The sequence below is a fragment of the Columba livia genome, chromosome 17, assembly GCF_036013475.1.
Source record: "Columba livia isolate bColLiv1 breed racing homer chromosome 17, bColLiv1.pat.W.v2, whole genome shotgun sequence".
Taxonomy (NCBI): Eukaryota; Metazoa; Chordata; class Aves; order Columbiformes; family Columbidae; genus Columba; species Columba livia.
In genome coordinates, this window is record NC_088618.1 from 5,251,536 (window position 1) to 5,270,985 (window position 19,450).

The following is a 19,450-nucleotide window of genomic DNA, read 5'->3' on the forward strand; positions in this document are numbered from 1 at the left end:
TTGTATATCTGTGCTAGGACACATTTCTTAATGCCTTGTACAATAAGACTGCAATAACCAATGGTAGGACTGGTGGCAATATAGGAAGCTCCTACAGAGGCAACAATGACACTTGTCTCCCTTTGGAGAACACAGTTTAAAAGGTTTTTGATTATTTTACCTAGTTTGATGTGGACCTTGTCCGTGGGGGTGATGACCGAAGGGTACTGGTTGGTGGTTGGGGGCGGCGTTAGGCCCGTGTTGGTGGGCGAGGCGTCTCGCGGGTAGCACACCGCTTCAATCAGGTTTAACTGACCGTTCCTTTTCACTTTATGCCCGAGCCCATAGACGAGCACTCGAGCCCAAGGAGCTTTATACAGGGATGAGCTAAGAGAAGAGCGAGAACAGTTTGGTTACACTGTAAGTACCCACTGAACATCCCAACCCAATCACAGAAAGAGGAGACACACTGCAATATTCATCCCACCACCCAGAAAATTAATCCCTGAGAAAAATCTAAAAAAAATGAGCAGCTACACAGCCTGGGCCAACGGATGCTCAGCAGCAAATCTTTAATCTTTGCCACACTTGTTCCCTCAATTACTTACTCTTTGCGGAATCCAGACTGACTTTCCTTACAGGACACAATTACAAATGCAGCCCCAGGAAAATTAACATCCATGTTGACTTTGGATTCTGAAATGGGGAATTCTTCCGCAGGAAACTGTTCCGGTGCCGTCTGCAACACAGCATTTCATAATGAAAGACCTCGAGCAGCAGTAGCAAAACACCTCCCTCTTCTTTTTTCAAATAAAATATTGCATTGAGAATAATGGCACAGTGTAAGGCCACTCCATTTTAATATGATCCAGAGTATTGTTATTTATTGTTTGTGTTTTCAGTGTGCCCACTATGATGAGAGTAGGAATATTATCCATCCTGGGAAACAATTCAGTGTTATGGACAGTATTAGGGAAGTCAGTATCACACATAGCTCATTAGAAAGAAGGCAGGACTTAAAAACAAGGCTGCTCCCAAAACACTGCTAAATATTTCACCTGTAAAAAGGAGCAGATCTGTTTAGTGAGGTCTAACAGACTCTCCTCTCCCTGGTGCAGCGTCCGAGTGATGGCGACCGTCAGCCACTCCCTGATGGCCTGCGAGTTGCCCTGGTAGAACAGGTCTGTGGCAGCGCAGTTCTGGGAGCGGACGCAGTGCTGCAGGGACTGGGCCAGAAGAATGGAACTGGAACTGATTGTGCCATCTGTACGAACAAGACAAATTGGGAGGTCAACATGTTTATGTAGCCTGTGAAACAGACAGTGGAAAGAGAAGTTTGAAATACTTGGAAGACTACAAGCCTTTCACTCCTGAGCAAGTGCAAACCTCTTCCCAGAGATCAGCAGCAGGAAGGATCCTCCCAAACCCAAACTCACAGCCCTGACAGAGGCGGTTGCAGACGGGGTGGCCTCTAAATGCCAGCTGTGATCGTCACCTGCCTGCAGCCAGCCCTTCGGGGTGCCAGGCACGCCACGCTGTGCTGTCACAGCTGCCTCGCTTTGTCCCGCGTATGGAGGCGGCGTGGTGCAATGTACTGCCTAAGAACCAGGAGAGGGGACAGAAAGTGCTCTCTTCCCTGCTCATTCTAGATGAGGTGAAAGTGGCTTTAGCTGTTGTCAAGCTTTCCCCACAGAGGAACCAGACAACTTTTAGGTGGCCCTGAGCGGGTCTCAGCCCCGACATTCTCATGGCTGTCACTGGAGCTAATGGGAGAAGTCAAAGAAAGAAAAGTGCAGCACACAAAGGAGTGAGCGATTCACCAAAACACCGGGCTGGAAACTGTATGTAGTAGCAGACTTGAATTAGACATATTTTAAGAAGGAAAAACGAAACAAAAGCTTGTAAAATTATTCTCGAAGCCATGCAATGTAGTGCTGTACTCTGCAAGAGGATCTTTTCCAATGCAGCATCTGTTAGAGGAAGCCAAGTTTCAAAGTAACTGGAGGAGGGAACAGGACTCTTTCCAATGGCGAATAATTACTTTCAATTATTAATAGCCTATATTCAGCACTTCTGACTTCCTCCTTATGCTCCAGCCATGTTACACACATTTCTTTGCATGCAGAATAGCTTTGTCATGATAATTGTCTTTGATAACACTCACTTGAATTAGCCAAAGATTCTTTTCCATGATTCAGCACATACATTCTCTAATCAGATCTGTGATTCCAGTAGGAAAAGGACAAACCACTTTGTGAAATGAAGAAGAGTTGAATTTCGAAAACTGAGACCCAACTGGCATTTAGTTTTATTACCCTGGATTCAATCTATAAAACACTCAATTCCTCACAAGCATCCCACATGGATACTCCCTCCCCGCAATAAACGGAAGAGCATCAATGACAAACAGACAGGACCACCCTGAACAGACCTTTAGGATGGACTCCAAACTCTCTTGAACATTTTTAATTAAATCATTAGCAACAATTTCAGTTTAGTACCCTACCACTAAGGTCAGGAGTCCATTGAGACAGTTTTTCAAGTACTATCATTATTAACTAATTAATCAATAAGTGCCAAATTAATTAGATTTTTTTTTTTGTCCCCTAAAAACTATCGTACCAAAACAAAACTGTGACAAAAATGAGTGTTTACCAGGAAGAGGTGGTGCAAGAAGCTGGTTGGAGAGCAACTGCAGGTGCTCCAGAGTGATATCACGGATAGCAGGAATATGAAACAGCCGAGTAAACATATGTGGAGATTTAGGGGCAAAAATATTGAGGAGAGCCATGCGGCAGTACAGCTTGGCCAGAGCAGCTTCACTTCGCAAAAGCTCTCTAGAAAACACAAATGTCAAAACATAAAATTGCCTCACCACACGTAAAATAAGCCATATCCAGCAACCTGTCTGTGAATCTGAACATATACGCCTGATTTATTCTTATTTAAAAGGTTCAAGTAGACCCAAATCTTTCTTATTCACTAAAGACAGCACTCAGCCCACCTAATTCTGGCACCAAATTAAGGTGTCTGAATTAGCTGCCAACTCTCCGCAAATTCTAGGTAGCAACTGCCTGACAGGGCAAGAAACGTGAGCTTCAAGGAAGGTACCTGCTAGACCAGCAGGTATAAAAACATTTCTATATGACTAAAATCCTTCCAACAAGATAATCGTAACTTATTTCCTTTATTAAAAAAAAAAAAATCAAAACCCCATTATCCATTGAAACATGAAAAATTAATGAATCTTTGTCAGCTTTAAACCAATAACTACAATAAGATTTGAAAGTCTACTACTATTCAAACCAAGGCTGCAGTAAATAATTGTACTACAGGAAACATTATAGATCAAGTCAGATAATGCAAATGCTTTCTAACTGCCTTTATTTTTTTTACCTGTGGATTTGGATGTTGGTATTATCCAGGGTAACCAATCCATTTGTCGCAGTCCTCCTATAACCCGCGGGCGGCCGTTCTAACATGTCGATAGGATACCAGTACCTGACCAGAACTCCTTCGCTCCTGAGATACGTCTCTACTTGTACCAACTCATTTACCTGGAACACCAAAACCAACACTGTCAATAAACACAGGAACGCTGATATTTTTTTCTTTCAAAAAGAGAAGCAAATCAGGAGTTCAGGACACTTCATCGCATTTGCTCACAGAGGTGTGACGCTGATGCATTAAAATCCCTCTCAACGTGTCTTTACTCACAGAATCAACATCCAGAACGACACCGTGAAGACCAAACGTCTTCAGCATCCCACGAATCGCAAACTTGGGTAAAGCTGTTCCGACAGCACTGCTGGTGACATTGTTACTGTCAGGAGAGCGAGTCACCACTGTGAGACCTGCACAGAAAGGAAAAATACAACTCTTAAGGTACAGCATTTTCCTCAGATTAACAAATGATTACGATTTACACAGCAGATCTCAAGCACCAAGGCCCCTTCACTTTCATTTTTCCCTCAAGATACTTTTAGCTGACCTCACCTTTTCGCACTTTATCGATTGTAAATTTGTTTGCTTCATCCTTGATGTCCTCGATAGTAGGAAGGTAGAGGTCTCTTGGGATGCCACCATTTTCCTCGTAGAGGAATTCCACGGTTTGTCGTGCTATATCAACCATTCCTAGTAGACAGAAGCGACTGCTAGTTATTTTATCCAGCCCCTTGAAATAAGTCCTGATTCTCATTAACATGATATGCAGACAACCTATCTAATTATCTAATTACAGGCTGACAGGGAGTGGAGCTCTCCTGAGAGACACTTGTGTGCTTCTCATCAGGGGTCAGAATTCTTACTTTGCTCTTACCGGGACATTCTCACAAACAGGTTGTTTTGCCAGAACCACATCCCCCCTTATTAAAATGTCCTGAAAAAGTTCTGCATTTATATAGCCACAGACAGAAAATGCACATGCATTAAAATAAACATAGCCATACCTAACTGTAAAGCTCCTTTAATCTGATCCAACCCAGACTTCCTCTCAGCCTCATTACGGAATCTTCTTCTAATTGTAGGGAAAACTTTAGTTTCCCAGGCTTTAACCAACAGGGCATAATGATCCTCCTACAAAGACAGAGCACCAAGAAGAAAGAACAGTTAACAACAGCTGTAATTTCCTTCAGAAAGCAGGGAAAACTCTTGCATGGCAAAACTTAAAAGTCTGAATGACAAGATCTGTATTTACAGTACAAGTTGTAGCAGGCAGAGCTTGCCATGTTCCTCACCCGGGGAATATCATCGTCATCATCGTCATCACTTTCATCATCTGCAATAGGAGGGGGATGAGGATCGGGGCCCGATGTGATAAAATTCTCGTAGCTTAGCTCCATTTTATAGTGGCAAGATGTGTCACTGTCATATTCTGCCAAACACACATAGAAATAATGAGATCATAATGCACTGGAAGGCACGCAAAAATATTCCATGAAGTTTTTGAGATATATTGCAATCAGCCTGTGGAAACGTAATACATTTTGGCACAGCGTAACCAACTGGCTGATTCAATCAGCTATAACGTCTTAGTGTATCCAAAGCCCTAACGAGATAATTTCTCATTGAAGTCGCATTGAGAATAATTTGTGCATCCATATAAAGAACGATTAAAGTAAGATTTTTTTCAGTTGCCTTGTCTAAAATCAAATAAGCACCTATTTGACAATGCTTGTTGTACTGCATTACCCAAGGACTGCAGCCAGGATTGAATCCTATTTAATTGACTGTAATTTCTCCTAAAGGAGATTTAAAAAAAAAATAAAATTAATCATCACTTTACGTTGTTGAGCTGTAGCAACAGCAGCAATTCTACAAGGAGGCCCATGGGTCCCGGGATCAGAAGCTATGCTGGTGCCGGCATCGTTATCGCTGTCAGAAGCCATGGCAAAAGGCAACGCTTCAAAGTTGGCGCTTATTTCTTCAGCCAGGTCGATGCAGAGATCGGCGGCGTTCCTGTGAGCCTGTCCTTCCGCGTAGGCAAACTGCCGAGATCCAAAGTTAGCACGGACTTTGGTGTTCTGAAAGAAGACACACATCAAAGCACTGAGCTGATCACATCTCCACGCCATGTGCTTTTCCCAGCATCGCCAGCTATAAAACCGGATGCAGCAGGGAAAGCATTAAGCTTCTGAACACAAACTCTGAACTTTCCTTTTTTTCTAGCTTCAAGAGACAGCATACTGAGCTGGGATACTTTGAAGCAGGGTCACTGCTGGGAAGGAATACTAATGGAAGGGCAGCTGGCACAGAATAACACCATTCTATCCAGCCAGCTGCACATTAGTGTCCTTATGGGCAGGAAAGCTCAAAATAATGACAAAACATGCATGCACCTGGGAAGGGCAATGGAATATCTCAACCTAACTCACAAAAGGTAAAAACTACCATTCTGCTTTTTTATAGAGAGGTAAGCAGGTTCAACACTTCTATATAATGTTTTAAATATTTCTGAAATAATACATCTCAAGCAACATATTTCTGTTAAAAACTTGCCTTTTTCTGGATGTGGACAACTGGCCACATTCCACCAGAGACGTCCTCTAAATACGGCCCAAGTCGCTGCCCACAATACGTAAAATAAACTCTGCCTTTAGCTGGCTGCCCTGGAGGGGGTGGAGTTCCTTCTGTTCTTTCCCAGCCAATTCCTGCTACATCACCTGTAGAAAAACAATCACCACAAGAAGAATACGGATTTAATCTGTTTTCTTGTCCACTGTTTCCCTTACACTTAGGGGAACTTTCTGATTTACCAGATAAGCAAGTTAGCTGCACTCTTACATACCAGGAGAAAGAGTCACGTCCAATCTAACGCTCTTCCACTGCAGCAGGCTGGAGCCGTTGTAATGGACTGCTCGCCCGTTGCTACAAAGAAACACAAGGAGAAAACTAAAAAGCGCATAGAAACAAAGCAGGAATGCTACCAGCTGAAGTCTAGGAAGCTGTGATGCTGACAAAAGGCAACTCAACTCTCCTTATTTTGGTAAGGGGATAATCTAGTTCATCATTTTAACATTTAAATTAAAACATACATGTTGCCTACTACATGCTCATGATACTCCTCCCTAAGGAGCACACAAATGTACTGAGCAAGAATGTGATGTTTGATGTACATCTCCAACATACTTGTGAAAAAGGCAGGTGCCCACTGGGTTTGTCCAAGCACCATCCCGTTTCTCGGCTTCTGTAGCAAACCCAAACGAAACAATTGGTCCAGTGTCATCATCTGTATCTCCATAGGAAACTATCTCAATTTCCCAGTAGAATGATGGTGCCTAGAAATAAAAATAATTTTAAAATACTTACAGAACTTAGGTAAAACAAAGTTTTCTTTTCATGCACTATTGAATATTAAACAACACAAACTGTTGTACAGTTGTTGGGTTCTTACCTGTACTGGAACTGGTGAAGTGGCGTAGATAAACGTGCCCCGAGGAAGTCCCCCACCTGCGCTAGGATCAGCCAGAAAGGTCACAGCCGTGAGATGCGATGAGAACATGCACGCTCGCACAGGGGGGAACACTCTTGATGGGCTCCAAGTGATTTCTTTGGGCTGCAAACAGGAACAGAGTATTTTATTCTGCCAAGCGGAGTTGAAGACATCCACTGAAACCCAGTGACACATTTTATGAAGCGTGCATTTCATACAACACGTGCAACTCCCATAACTTCAATCACAACAAATCACATCCCATTACAGAAATTCACATTACATGAGATGTTTAAATAAGAATCCAAGAAGTGTGGCCCCAGCAGCCCGGGCAGGCTGTCTGTACTCAGTGTCTGGCTTCACCTGCAGCAGCCTCAGCTCTGTGTCTGTGCTCACCTGCCTTCTGTCTGCTTGGAGAGGAGGAGGAGGAGGTCGAGCACAATCACGATACAGCATTCGTAACCTTTCACACTGCATTTCTACAACAAGGAGCCTCTCCCCTGCAACAACAAACCAAACCAACTCATGAGGTTCCAGGCAAATCTAGTTACTTCAGCGCAACAACACAAATCTTAATACAGGTAAATAGAAACAAATATAACATTTGTATTTTCAGAGATCTGAACAAATAGTCTCACATAATTGACAAAATTAAAAATAGAATCTAATGTATACAAGCAACAATTTTCCTTATGTTTAATTTATATTTGGTTAGCAAAGCCATTAAGCCATTGTTATGCTAATTATGCAGCTATGACAGGACATGCTGTACTGTGCTAAGCTTTCAAACTCTAAGCAGCTGGCGGACAAAACACTGAAAGGATTCTAAAAGCTGTTATGTCTCTGAATCGAATATGACAACAAAGCTGCAAGAACGCGTTGAAGACCTACCAGGGCTGCACTCCTGCGCTACCAAATTCAGAACTTCTACAGCAGCTGGACACTGTTGAATGAATTCTTCACAGAATGAGCTGTCTTCTAACAGCTGAGCCATCACCAGGCATGCTCTTAATGGAAAAAGAATATGTTTAAAGCATTATAAAAGTGTACACTGAAATCAAAGTTATCTTTACATGTACTGAATTCAAGATTATTGTAAAAGCCAGCATGCTGACAGACACGTCTCTTTGGCTGCTCAGCTGTCAACTGGAACTTCCACAACAGCAGCTTTACTTGCTTCACAGTATTTACTTATATGAAGCATTTGCTCAAGGCATTGCCAGTGTTACAGGGAGCACTTTATTTTTTGGTGCTCATTTTAACAACATCCAGACACTGAATGCACTAAGGAAGCAAACAAGACTTTTTGCATTGTCCCATGCTTTTGTATGTCAGTACCAACTGAGGAAGAAAACAAGAACCTGGACAGTTTTACATCTGTGTATGGTATGAAAACAGAGTGGGGTGCTGCACAAACACCAAGGGCTCACCTGGTTCTGATTTCAGCGAGAAGCCGGACCACTGCCATTACTGGGGTTGAGCCATCTCCTGTTGCAGGAAGTGAGGTGTGAATAGAGAGACTTCCCTCCTGAGGGAGCAACATGGACTGGACTGCCTGTACTACCTTCTCAGTAATGGACAGTTTATGAAGAGGCAATGCCTGATGGTGGGGGGGCACGGTAAAAAGTTAAATTCAAGTAGTTAGTTTCTAAGAAACGAGGGTGTTTTATTACCTGGAGTTAATTCTTATTTTGTACTAGCACAAAATCAGCACCAAACACCAATTAAAAAAACCCCAAACAAACAGAAACTAAAAATAAGTACAACAAAACACCACAGTATGCAACCGAACATCTTTAAGCATCGAAAGATGAATACCCTTGTTACTTAAATGAGAATTTAAATATAAATATTGTTAAGATACATTTAAAAAAATGAGGCAAGCTTTACAAATAATCTTCAAAGATGAAACAGACTTTTTACATGCTGCAGATTAATCGCCAATATGCTATGACAAAAAAATAAATATCATACTTAATATTGGATTATTAAAACTACCGTACCTCAGATCTTGGAACATAGAGCCTAGATAATGGGATAGTTAATGTGTCTGATGCTTGTGAAGTCTTTCTATTGTCTATACTGGTGGGTGGAAATTTGACCGTTGCTATACCTTCTTGTTCATTAATAGATGCCACAACTCCAATGCTTCCTGCTATTCCTTTACCTAAAACCTACAACCAAAGAAGGGCTGCGTAAGATTTGAGACTCTGCACAAAGAAACACTGAGCACTTAACACCACACACCACCTCAATACACAATCCTAGGAAACAGGCAAAAAACATTGTCAGAAGGACCATTTCTCCTAAGTGTGAATGGTGCTGAATTACCTGAACTTCAGAACCTATTTTAATGGTCTCCTTAAAGCCACCCAGAGCACAAAGGGCAGCTACTGCCTGCCGAGCGATCCTTTGAAGTTTTGCAAGCTTCCTTCCGCTGCTACTCCCGTTCTCCAAAATACTCTCCGCATATTTCCCAAGTTGTGGAATGTACATCAGAGCCCGAGACAGAACCTGAAGACAGAAGCAAAAATACCAGAGAACAACTTCAAAGCACAATTCAGACAAAACCCAGTGCCCCAAGCCTCCAGCCCACACACAGTCTCAGAAGAATTATTTTTGTTCCTGAAGAGAATTATATAATTCAGAATATTCTAAGTTCTTTGATGTGTGAGTGCCACCACAGCTGGCTGAAGAGCAAAGTTGGAATAACCACCCAGCAAAAGCAAGAGAACTCCCTAAACAAACAGCATTATTTACTGAAAAGAATGGCAGGTGAATTACAGAATGACAACATGTTCTCTAATACTGGATAATTTTTTATTATATATTCTACCCTAAGATGTCAGATGGTTACACATCCCGGTTAGCAGCAGTAAATCCCAAAGGAGTCACTTAGGAAATTGCTAATTAAGCTCTCTTAACTACTCGATACATGCTTGGTGTAGAATTTGATACTTAATCTTCTGTTTTCTTACTTTTTCAGCAGTCGTTGTCCATATCTGAGCTGCGTTTGATTCTGGTGCCATCAACAAGCTATGGAGCAAAGCGATCACCTCTGCTGCCATGCTGTTTGCAACGTGACCACTAATGAACGGCCTCACAGGATCCGTCCTGCACAGAACAAGAAAGCAATTTGCCCATTAATTTGAAAATGAGAGAAAGAAAAGAAGCTTTACTTGTCAACGATGACACACACCACAAAAAGGGGAAATTTAGGAACACTCAGTTTGTTGTCTCTGGACTCTAACTATAGAATCAACGTGACTCACCTGGCAAGCTCGGAATTCCTCTCTCTGCAAATAGATGTTTGTGCCGTCTTCTTTTTGTCCCCTGTGGACAACCCACTTGTAGCTTCTGGATTGACAGTTTCTATGGGTGGCCCAACACTAACTATGAGACCAGACTGTGCCCACTTAGTTGCCTTTCGAAGAGCTGCAGCAGCTTCTTCTGTAATAACTTCACAGCAACCACTCTGAAAATAAAATTGCCACACAGGACAAATACTAACGTTAGCTCTGCTTGGCCACATCACGTGGTGTATTTAACTCTCCTCCCTCTGCATCTGTAAAAGTACTGAGAACACATCAGAACATCTTCCTCTGTATGCAGTACTCAGAGTCATAAGACAAATTCTTTTTGTTGTTTTTTCTTGTCTACAAAGAGATCAGAGGTCAATCAACGTGGATTTGTTGATTTTAATACTCCATTCTTAGCTTAACAGTATAGTTCTACTTCTCTTATGAAAATGCCGCATATGAGTATTTCTGGCACAAATACTCAACAACATGCACATCTGATTTAAATCTGTGATTTAAAATTCATACTATTGAGAGGCATTAAACACTTCAGGAAAGAGAATATTAAAGAGACTTAAACATGACCTACAATGGCTGGAGGAAGATCAGCTGAAGTTACTTTTTAACATTTAACCCCTGTATTTACATCGATAACTACATAATGCTAACATTCCACATAAAGTTATCTTTCTGAACAGTTCTGTAAATTAAACAATATTTAACAAAAGGGATTTAACATCAGTAAAAAACAAGAATTCTGACTGGCCACCAGTTTTAAGATGTTGAATAATTCTTCAGTTATTCCTTTTCTTACTTTTGTCATGTCTCGATCCATTTTCACCACCTTCTCCATGTTGGCTCCAGTTCCTAGTCGGAATGGGCGACCTTCTGAGCTACTATTTAAGTGAAAATGAAATACATCAGCCTTGTAATAGCAAATTATTATCCAGCGTATGCATTATTAAAAACAATGCTTTAAAAGCCGTTTTGCTTTGATAGTTCTATTCCCTAGTCCTACATGGTCTGTAATACCATAATACAATACCTTCTATTTTTCCCATACAGCATCACTTAAGTAGCTAATTTTTCATGTGCTTGTTTTCAGAGAAATTAAGATGCTTTTATGTTCTTTTGCTAGCGGACATGTAAGCTAATTCTGATTCAGTGAGTTAAGATTACCTTAGTAACGGCTGAAGGACTTCATGGGATGACTGGTCTTCCCGTTTATGAATAAAAATAGAAAGTTTACCATCCACTGCCTCGCTTTCTTCTCCAGGATCTTTATCGCCTTTTATGGAATTTTTAGGGCTGGCTTTTGCCAAAGCAGTATCCGGCTCGGAGGCAGTTGGAGAAAGAACTGTCTGGCATCCTTGAAGTTGAAAGGAAAAAAATGAAACAAAACAAACACGCAATCATGAGCTCCATCAACAAACTTTCCCTTGAAACTAATGCTAACACACCCCAGATGCATCTAAAGCGTCAATGTGACACACAGTTTAGTTTGAGAACAGTTGAGTTTAAGTCTCAGAAATAGCCTGCCTTTCAACACTGATGCATCATATATCTTCTTCCTACTTGAGCTTTCTGTCAATACAAAACCTCTTTGCAGAAACATGATGTGCTTGGCAGTTTCTCAAATTATCACGACACAAGGGAGATGCTGATACCTGGCACGACATAATCCGCCAGCTTGGCCAGCAGCAGAGACGCAATCTTGGAGGCTGGGTCACTGGGATCATCCTGTTCGCTGTTCAGAGAAGGAACCGAGTAACTCCAGGGAGGCAATTCCACATTTCCACAGTCCTCAACACTCATGAGAGGCAGCGCAGCACGACACAGCTGCAGGATTATTAGGACCAACTTTGGAGAAGGACGTTGATCCAAGAGAAGTGACAGAAGCTTGGACACGCAGGCTGGCTGGCTCAGGATTGCTTTACCTATGTGACTCCTGAAAGGGAAAAAAACCCAAAACACAAACAGGTAACTGCTGTTTGAAAAAGAAAAACAAAATTTTGATGATGCTCTTGAAATTAATAACTAACTTATTACTTACAATATGTAATTAAAAACAATTCAGCATCTTATAACGTTATCTACAACAATTCTTAGATAGACTGATAGCACTGATTAAACACTAAAGATCAGTTTACAATCAACTTCTAGAATGGTTTTGAAAGTTATCTTGCCTCTGTCAAAAAAACCTCTCAAAAGCGGCCCCCTGCTTTCATGCTTGGAAAAAAATACTCTAGAGACAAAGGCCTAGTACCTTGACAGGTCATTAAGAAGACTGAGAACATCTTGAAGCGCGTCATTTCCCGCAGCCTGGTTACCACAGCATTCCGTGGCGCGAGCGAGGTGGTTGGTAAGAAGGCTGGAGACCTGACGGGCCAGGCCAGAGTGAACAGCTTCTGTCGAACCACCTTCAAAAGTCACGCAAGAACACAGTTGTAATTACCAAAAACTAACATACACACCACCAAATCCCTTGCCCATAAACTGAAAACAGTAAAAAAACCCTTCTGTTTTGCTATAGTAAAAATTTTAATATATAAATATGTTTAATTAAAATTAAAACCTGATACAACAGCTATGTCCCACTAGCTATGTGTCTAGATGTTTATGTGTGTTATGGGTGAATCACAGGAAAAATGGGTAAATGATCGCTCAGGGTCTGCAGGTTCTGTGATTATGTCGAGACAGAACCAAGACCACGTGCAAGACTTGAAATTATCTGCAACATTCTCCCATGCAGAGGAAAAAAACTAAAAGTAAAAAACCACAAAGAAAATCAACTTACTTCTGTATCCACTTGTGTGTTGTAGATAACCCAAACAATACTGAAGTAACGGTGAGCAGATGCCCTATTGTAAATACATTTACACTGCTTCTCAAGCACTTGCACAATTCTGAAGCGCACAACAGAAATACAGCCGCAGTGTTCCTACCTTCTTCTTTTTCCCATTCCACACAGCGGTTGGCGAGCACTTGGAATGCAGCCCAGGCCATGGTGGCCACCTTCTGTTTCTTAGTCTGTTTTTCATTCGAACTGGATTCTGTCTGGCTGCTTAAGCTGCAAAGCCGGTCCATAAGCTGCACCAGGCCACTACGTACCAAACACTTCTCTTCACTCCTGTATGAGAAGACAAATTCAGGTTTTGTTTAAGTAACTTTTTGGTCACTAACAACAGAAACAGTTAAGATCCAGAACGTGCTGTTAACAGTTAATTACTTCACTTTGCAGAAAGACTGTTCTGTCTCTCCCTTGTCCTCCCCAAAGAAAATTCCATATTCTGAGAAAGCTTCACAGGATGTTCTCAGACACCCCTCATTATGAAGAAAAGGAATATTTTTATACTATATGAGGCTTCTCCCCAAGACAAACCCTAATAAGGACAGCTGCAGATGCCCTCCTTTCCTTTCCAAAACACCGTCCTACCTCGTGTAAGGTATAGTGCATAAGAGGCCAATGCTATTCGCGCAAGCAATGGGGTAGCGAGCGCACAGCGAGACCACAGACGTCATCGTCTCTCCAAAAGCTTCCTGGACTTGTTCCACCATCCCGCCACACGTGAGCTCTTCGATTCTGTTGGTAGACATTTGAAATGGTAGGCTTCTGAGGTTAAATAAAGTGAACAAACTTCCAAATAGAGCTTTAAAAAAATATATCAGCACATATTAAGAATTACTCAAGAAAGATTTAGAAGCAAAGCTTCAAGTGACTTAATGTTTTAATATGAAACATATGTAAAGAAGATCGTACGGTAGTTTTACCACAGATGATTGAAATTTGCTTGCAAACAAGATAGGGAGAAGATATTGAACAAATATGGATGACACTATTCATATCTGCTAAATCTGCCACTAACACATAGCTAACATTAATTTAGAAATAGTGTGGAGAGTAAGACACACTATATACATGTTTGTGGATGTGTCACTCCAGTATGAAAGGAAAGTTCACCTCCTGCCAAATAAAAGCATTTCTTAGCAGTTTCTGCCTCTTTACCCCACAAGTGCCAATCAAAGTGGTTGCTGCAAGCTTAGTTCTGCAAACTTGAGCCCTCACAGGTAGCCAGTTCTCACAGTTTTTCTTCACGCAGAGCAGTTTATTATCTTCTACACAGACTACAACTTTTAATTATTCTCAGAGAAACAAACAAACCTTGGTCCTCCCTGAAGCACCATGGTCACCGGGCCCACGAGATGCGTCACACCGCCGACCCGGACAGCTGCCGTCAGCAGCTCCCGCATGTGCACGAGCGCTTGCTTCCTCGTGTTCCCCCGACGCCACCTGGTCTGAGCAGCCAGCAGAAAACTGCTGCTGGACACCTACAAGGTTCCGTTTGCTTTTGTTAGCGGGACACAAGCAAGGGACCTTCCTTCTTTGTGAAAGTTTCAATTTGAAAATAGAATGATGTAGCACATTTTAAGGACATACCGCTTGGTCAGGATTTGTTCCAATGAAAGCGAAAAGCTGCCCCAGTAAGACGCTGTACGTGGGTTTATCTCTGCTGTCCTCAATGGCCAATGACTGCAGAAGTGTGAAAGAGCTACTTCTGTGGCTGGTTACGTGGCGGCGCCTACGAGAATACAGGGTAATTAGACGCAGTAGCAGTAAGTTGATCCAATTAAAAAAAAAAAAACCAAACAGTGCCATGCTTGCAAAGTTTATGAAGATTTTTAACTACACAGGCCATATTACTGTAAAGCAGCCTAGTGGAATAAACCCCTGTATACCTCTGACTTGACCTAGCAAACTCGATGTCTTCGTTACCAATCATTTCTAAATCGGATGGAGCTGACATGCTGCGCAGGAAGACAGGCTGGCGGACTGCGTGAGATATCACTTTGGTTTCAGACGCTGATTTACAGGCTGCAATATTAGACAATGTGAAAGAATGTCACTCCTGGGGTAGGAGACTATTTACAAACTGGTTTAGAAATCACTGTGGAGATTCCAATGAAAGATATAACATAGGAGGGGGAAGATACCATCTAAGTAAGAACTTGCAACTCCATTCTGAGGACTTTCCTGTTTTCAGGTACTGTTTCAAATGAGTTTTGTTTTGATTAGGTTAAGCTTTTTTTTTTTTTCCAAATAATTCAGAAGGTTAAAGTTTAAATTCCACTTGTTACTCAGACCTTAATTAACCACCATTATGGCAATCAGAAAACAAAGGCTCAGCTTCATTTAGTGTAAAAGGATTTATTTCAAAAACGTAAAAACAAAAGGTTTAAGTGAAAGAGGTAAAATAGGAGAAAAGGAATAAATTATCTCTTTAGTAAAAAAAAAAAAAGAAAGTATAATGCTGGTAACGATATATGTACCTGGAGTCTCTGCAGGGGTACCAGATATACTCCTTGTGATACCAGACTGTGCTGCAATAGTGACGTGTAATAACAGCTCTGCTCTGTTCATCAAGCTCTTAACTAATGTTTTTGTTTTTGCTAAGGGATGAGAGGTCTTCTGTATCAGTGAATTCACCTCTTGAAAAAACTTCTCCCTAAAATTATGGAAGAAAAATAAAATAAATAAACTCAATTATATTTTAATGCCTTCTGCCATCAAGTGTTACTGTGAGAAAGGTTACTTTAGAGAAGACATATAGCATCAATCGATTCTATGCCAGCAGAGTAGAAAGCAGAAAAAATTAAAGAAATAAACAAGTGCTTTGTTAGTAAGTACTAGTAGCTGCAGGTACTAATATTAATATATTTAGGACAAATGTTTCTAACAATTTAATCAAATATTGCTAGACAGACAGGAAAATTGAGTTTTAAAGTGTTTGCATCCGCGGTTAAAGTTCATCTGAATGTTCCTGCTCCCAAAGATTGTTTCCTTACTGCAGGTCTACCAGCCTTTAATGGCATTACACATAAGTTTGAGATATTAGTGCTAGCTTCTGTTTCACATCTTTAAGTGTCAGAGGGTACAACCAGATTTAAGTGGCTACTTCAATAAGCATTTATGTTATGTGTGCACTTTTTACCCTGTATAGCTACTTTTGGAACTCCCTGAAATTCCACAGCTACAGCCACCTGAATGGTGCACTCCACAGCCAGCTACTCACCTTAACGCCAGGACCACGTTCTCCAGATCGCTTCCATCAAAAGAAACTTCTTTCATGGAACACAGAAGTTCCAGTTCTTTCATCTTGCTCTAAACAAAGCAAAAGGAGAAGGATGAACGTATATTGAGAGCAGTGTGAGCATGCACAGCAGCCACAACGCTTACCTCGTTGAAGTGATAATCGTAAAAGAACGGGACGTTGTTCTCCAGCTTCCCATGCATGGCGTCATCCACCTCATTCTGCCATTTCTGCTCCAGCTCAGCCACACTCTAATAAAGAGACAAAAAATAACACTGATTGCAGTTGTCCACCTTAAGGAGTAGAAAAGACATTTAAGGAAGAAATCTGAGTACATTTTATATTTGTGTTTCTAAAATGCTGTTAATACACCTTTAGCCTTCTGGGTTTTTTTAGTGTAATTTTATTTTTACCTGCAATTGTCTCTCCATGGCATTTAGCTTCTTAAAGGTCTCTCCCATAATTTTACAAAGTAAATCATATTCTTCAGCATGTTCTTCTTGATACTGGAAGTTTATCAGGGACTGGAGTGCATCAACCAAATTCAAGTGTTTAATCACACATGAAACTACCATCTCCTCCATTACTTCTGGCTGGATCACTTCCCTAGGGTTACAGGTAAAGCCAAATTGGTTAACCAAGAATAAGGGACAAACTTTGACAATTCATATTTACAATCCACTAGGTGTTGCAGTCACAAACAAGTATTTACAGAATATTAAATGCATACCATCATACAAAACAGCCATGTTGCACCCTCACCATTGCTTCTATAGCTCTATAGCACCAAACATATCAAACAATAAAAGTTAGAAAAATGAAGCAAACCAACATCTGCTTACTTTATACTTGGTCTAAATTGAGGCCGAGCACGTCCAGAAATTTCCCTGAGCTTTATCATGATTCCTGGAGGCAGCCTGATCCTCGGCAAATCAAAATAGTGTCCAACGGGAGGCACCAGAACATCCGAAGGATATGTAAACTCTCTGTCTTCATCTATGGTAAGAGGCAACGGAGAAGGACTCGGTGTAAGGGCTGGAGATATTACACCATTCGCTTCCACCTGCCACTGGCACCTGGAAAAAATAAAGGAAAAATAGAAAGGATTTTTTAAATTATTTTTTCCTAACTGCCCTTATTCAGAAAGACACATCAGTCAACAACGCCTTATAAAAAGAGACAACATATTCACATATTGTTTGGCTTGTACCAAACACAGCCCAATCCTCCTCTACTTATTCTAAAGAAAACCTCTGTTCTATAGAACATTTCCTTAGTTTTAGGCAACCCAGAACTCCTGAACAACCTCTGCAGGAAAAATTATCATGAGACTTGATCACAACTACAAAAATCAACTTCACTCAGAAAAAAAACCCACATAGGAACTCAGATTAACATATTTTTTTTTTACCTTTGTAATAGTTTAGATCTTAAGAGCTCTTGACAGGTTTCTTCATCTTTGGTAATTTCTGGTCCATTGTATAATATTCGCAGCATAGAACAAGCTAACACGGAAAGGCCAAGTGCCAGGTCAACTAAGAAGGGCAAACCTCCTGACACATCCTCTGAAGACTCCTGCAGTAGGAACAGCAATAAAGTTGCACTAATCAATCAACCATCAAGTCCTTCCCCAATATATTTCAAGATGGGAGATTTTATATTTGTATATGTAAGAAATGTATCTACCATATGTCTCCTATACAAAGATATGTTGAAAAAAAAAAATGCTTCAACAATTTAAAGCAATATATAACAACAACTCAAGACCAGAAACTAGACTTAAATGTTGTTTTTCTGAACCAAGAAAGAAAAGGTAAAGTTCTTTTTGGTTCAGTCATTTTCTGGCCCATGGATCTGCCATCTCACAGCCCCAGTCCCAGTTTCCCAGCAGTAGGATTCAAGTTTCCTTGTGTTTGTTCCCAGCGTCCCTCCCCTCTCTTCCTTACAGCCTGGAATCATCATCATGTCTTATTGCGAAAATAAATAACCTGTTACTGCTTTCAATTTCAGATGTTAACTGCCAGCTTTGAAGTACATTTGGATTTGATCTGAAGTGCGTAACGAGATAAACCGAAGTGAAACCTGTCCCACGGAATCTGTTGTGTGAGTACCTGTGCTCGGACAGTGCAAGCAAAGCCCCACATGGCTTTGTCTGGAGTGTTGTGCTCGCGGCCACTCCGCATTTCAAAGGAGAAGGTGACTGTATCTCCTTCCACCTTCACATTTTCACGGGGAGGAGAGGAGAACAAACAAACAACAACAAAAAAAAAGAAGAAACATTTAAGAATTGAGGCAAACAAACAGGCTTTTCATAAACGGTGCTTATTTTACGGATTAATCCTTTTAGTGACAGTTATCTAAGTATTATTTTTATCTCCAATTATATACTGTGATTGAGCTTCTTCCCTTTTTGTACGGATATCTTTCAGTGGACAATTTGATTTTAATTTTGCTGCTGGCTAATTACAGTAAAACAAAAAAAACTATCAGAGTTGTAGAATCAGAAGTAGAATGTATCAAGTCACTCTGTATTACTTGGCCTTGACTTTCATCAAAACGCTTTCATCATTTTTCTGCAAGACAACATGCAATAATTAACAGCTCCCTTCCTGAAGGAAGACAGACAAGCTCCTCAAGGAGAAGAATATAAGCACATGAATAGAAAAGTTTGCTAAAATAATACTGTAAAAGTCTGTGTCTGAAAAAAAAGAAAAATCAATGAAATTCCAGTAATTGTGAGCAATGGAGGGCTTGTCTGAATTGCTCTCCAGTTCATTACTTCTTGTTTTTCTTTTTGAAATTACTTTTTGTTATGTATACAAGCCCAGTTTCCCTGTGGGACCATGCAGCAGTATAAACACATACTGCATACAATCTGAGGGAACGCAGCACAAAATTCTTGAAGTACTGAAATTTCAAGAAGTTTGAGGGGTTTTTCTGTCTCTGCTTTACTGCCAAAAGCATCCAATGTAATTCTAGAACCCAACACAAAAGGCTGGAAAGTTATTATACATTTATGGCTTGTTATATTTGTGGGCTACTGTTAAAAAAACGCAGTTATGACCTTAAGAAAATATGCACAGCCTCAGACTGTGCAAGAATTTCTCCTAGGAAGATATATTTATGAGAACACTTGTGCCATTAGAGACTCC

General features: G+C 40.8%; 1 protein-coding gene across 4 annotated transcripts in view; it reads right to left on the reverse strand.

Moving 5' to 3' along the window:
• HECTD4 (HECT domain E3 ubiquitin protein ligase 4) overlaps positions 1-19,450 on the reverse strand; it is a 68,316-nt gene that overhangs the window by 16,649 nt on the left and 32,217 nt on the right. For all 4 annotated transcript variants that reach the window (XM_065033463.1, XM_065033459.1, XM_065033460.1 and 1 more), the window contains exons 23-59: positions 18,410-18,514; positions 17,710-17,873; positions 17,141-17,374; positions 16,712-16,904; positions 16,445-16,549; positions 16,281-16,369; positions 15,538-15,713; positions 14,947-15,082; positions 14,648-14,789; positions 14,372-14,538; positions 13,646-13,792; positions 13,155-13,339; positions 12,476-12,629; positions 11,877-12,157; positions 11,389-11,578; positions 11,024-11,105; positions 10,183-10,385; positions 9,889-10,024; positions 9,242-9,424; positions 8,914-9,084; positions 8,341-8,510; positions 7,802-7,917; positions 7,307-7,410; positions 6,872-7,033; positions 6,607-6,755; positions 6,266-6,345; positions 5,977-6,140; positions 5,264-5,501; positions 4,716-4,852; positions 4,428-4,554; positions 3,976-4,113; positions 3,697-3,833; positions 3,376-3,536; positions 2,635-2,816; positions 1,038-1,243; positions 588-718; positions 161-366 (exon numbers count right to left, since the gene is read on the reverse strand). In XM_065033463.1, the coding sequence (XP_064889535.1) occupies positions 161-366; positions 588-718; positions 1,038-1,243; positions 2,635-2,816; positions 3,376-3,536; positions 3,697-3,833; positions 3,976-4,113; positions 4,428-4,554; positions 4,716-4,852; positions 5,264-5,501; positions 5,977-6,140; positions 6,266-6,345; positions 6,607-6,755; positions 6,872-7,033; positions 7,307-7,410; positions 7,802-7,917; positions 8,341-8,510; positions 8,914-9,084; positions 9,242-9,424; positions 9,889-10,024; positions 10,183-10,385; positions 11,024-11,105; positions 11,389-11,578; positions 11,877-12,157; positions 12,476-12,629; positions 13,155-13,339; positions 13,646-13,792; positions 14,372-14,538; positions 14,648-14,789; positions 14,947-15,082; positions 15,538-15,713; positions 16,281-16,369; positions 16,445-16,549; positions 16,712-16,904; positions 17,141-17,374; positions 17,710-17,873; positions 18,410-18,514 (5,851 nt within the window). The remainder of the gene's footprint in view (positions 1-160; positions 367-587; positions 719-1,037; positions 1,244-2,634; positions 2,817-3,375; positions 3,537-3,696; positions 3,834-3,975; positions 4,114-4,427; positions 4,555-4,715; positions 4,853-5,263; positions 5,502-5,976; positions 6,141-6,265; positions 6,346-6,606; positions 6,756-6,871; positions 7,034-7,306; positions 7,411-7,801; positions 7,918-8,340; positions 8,511-8,913; positions 9,085-9,241; positions 9,425-9,888; positions 10,025-10,182; positions 10,386-11,023; positions 11,106-11,388; positions 11,579-11,876; positions 12,158-12,475; positions 12,630-13,154; positions 13,340-13,645; positions 13,793-14,371; positions 14,539-14,647; positions 14,790-14,946; positions 15,083-15,537; positions 15,714-16,280; positions 16,370-16,444; positions 16,550-16,711; positions 16,905-17,140; positions 17,375-17,709; positions 17,874-18,409; positions 18,515-19,450) is intronic.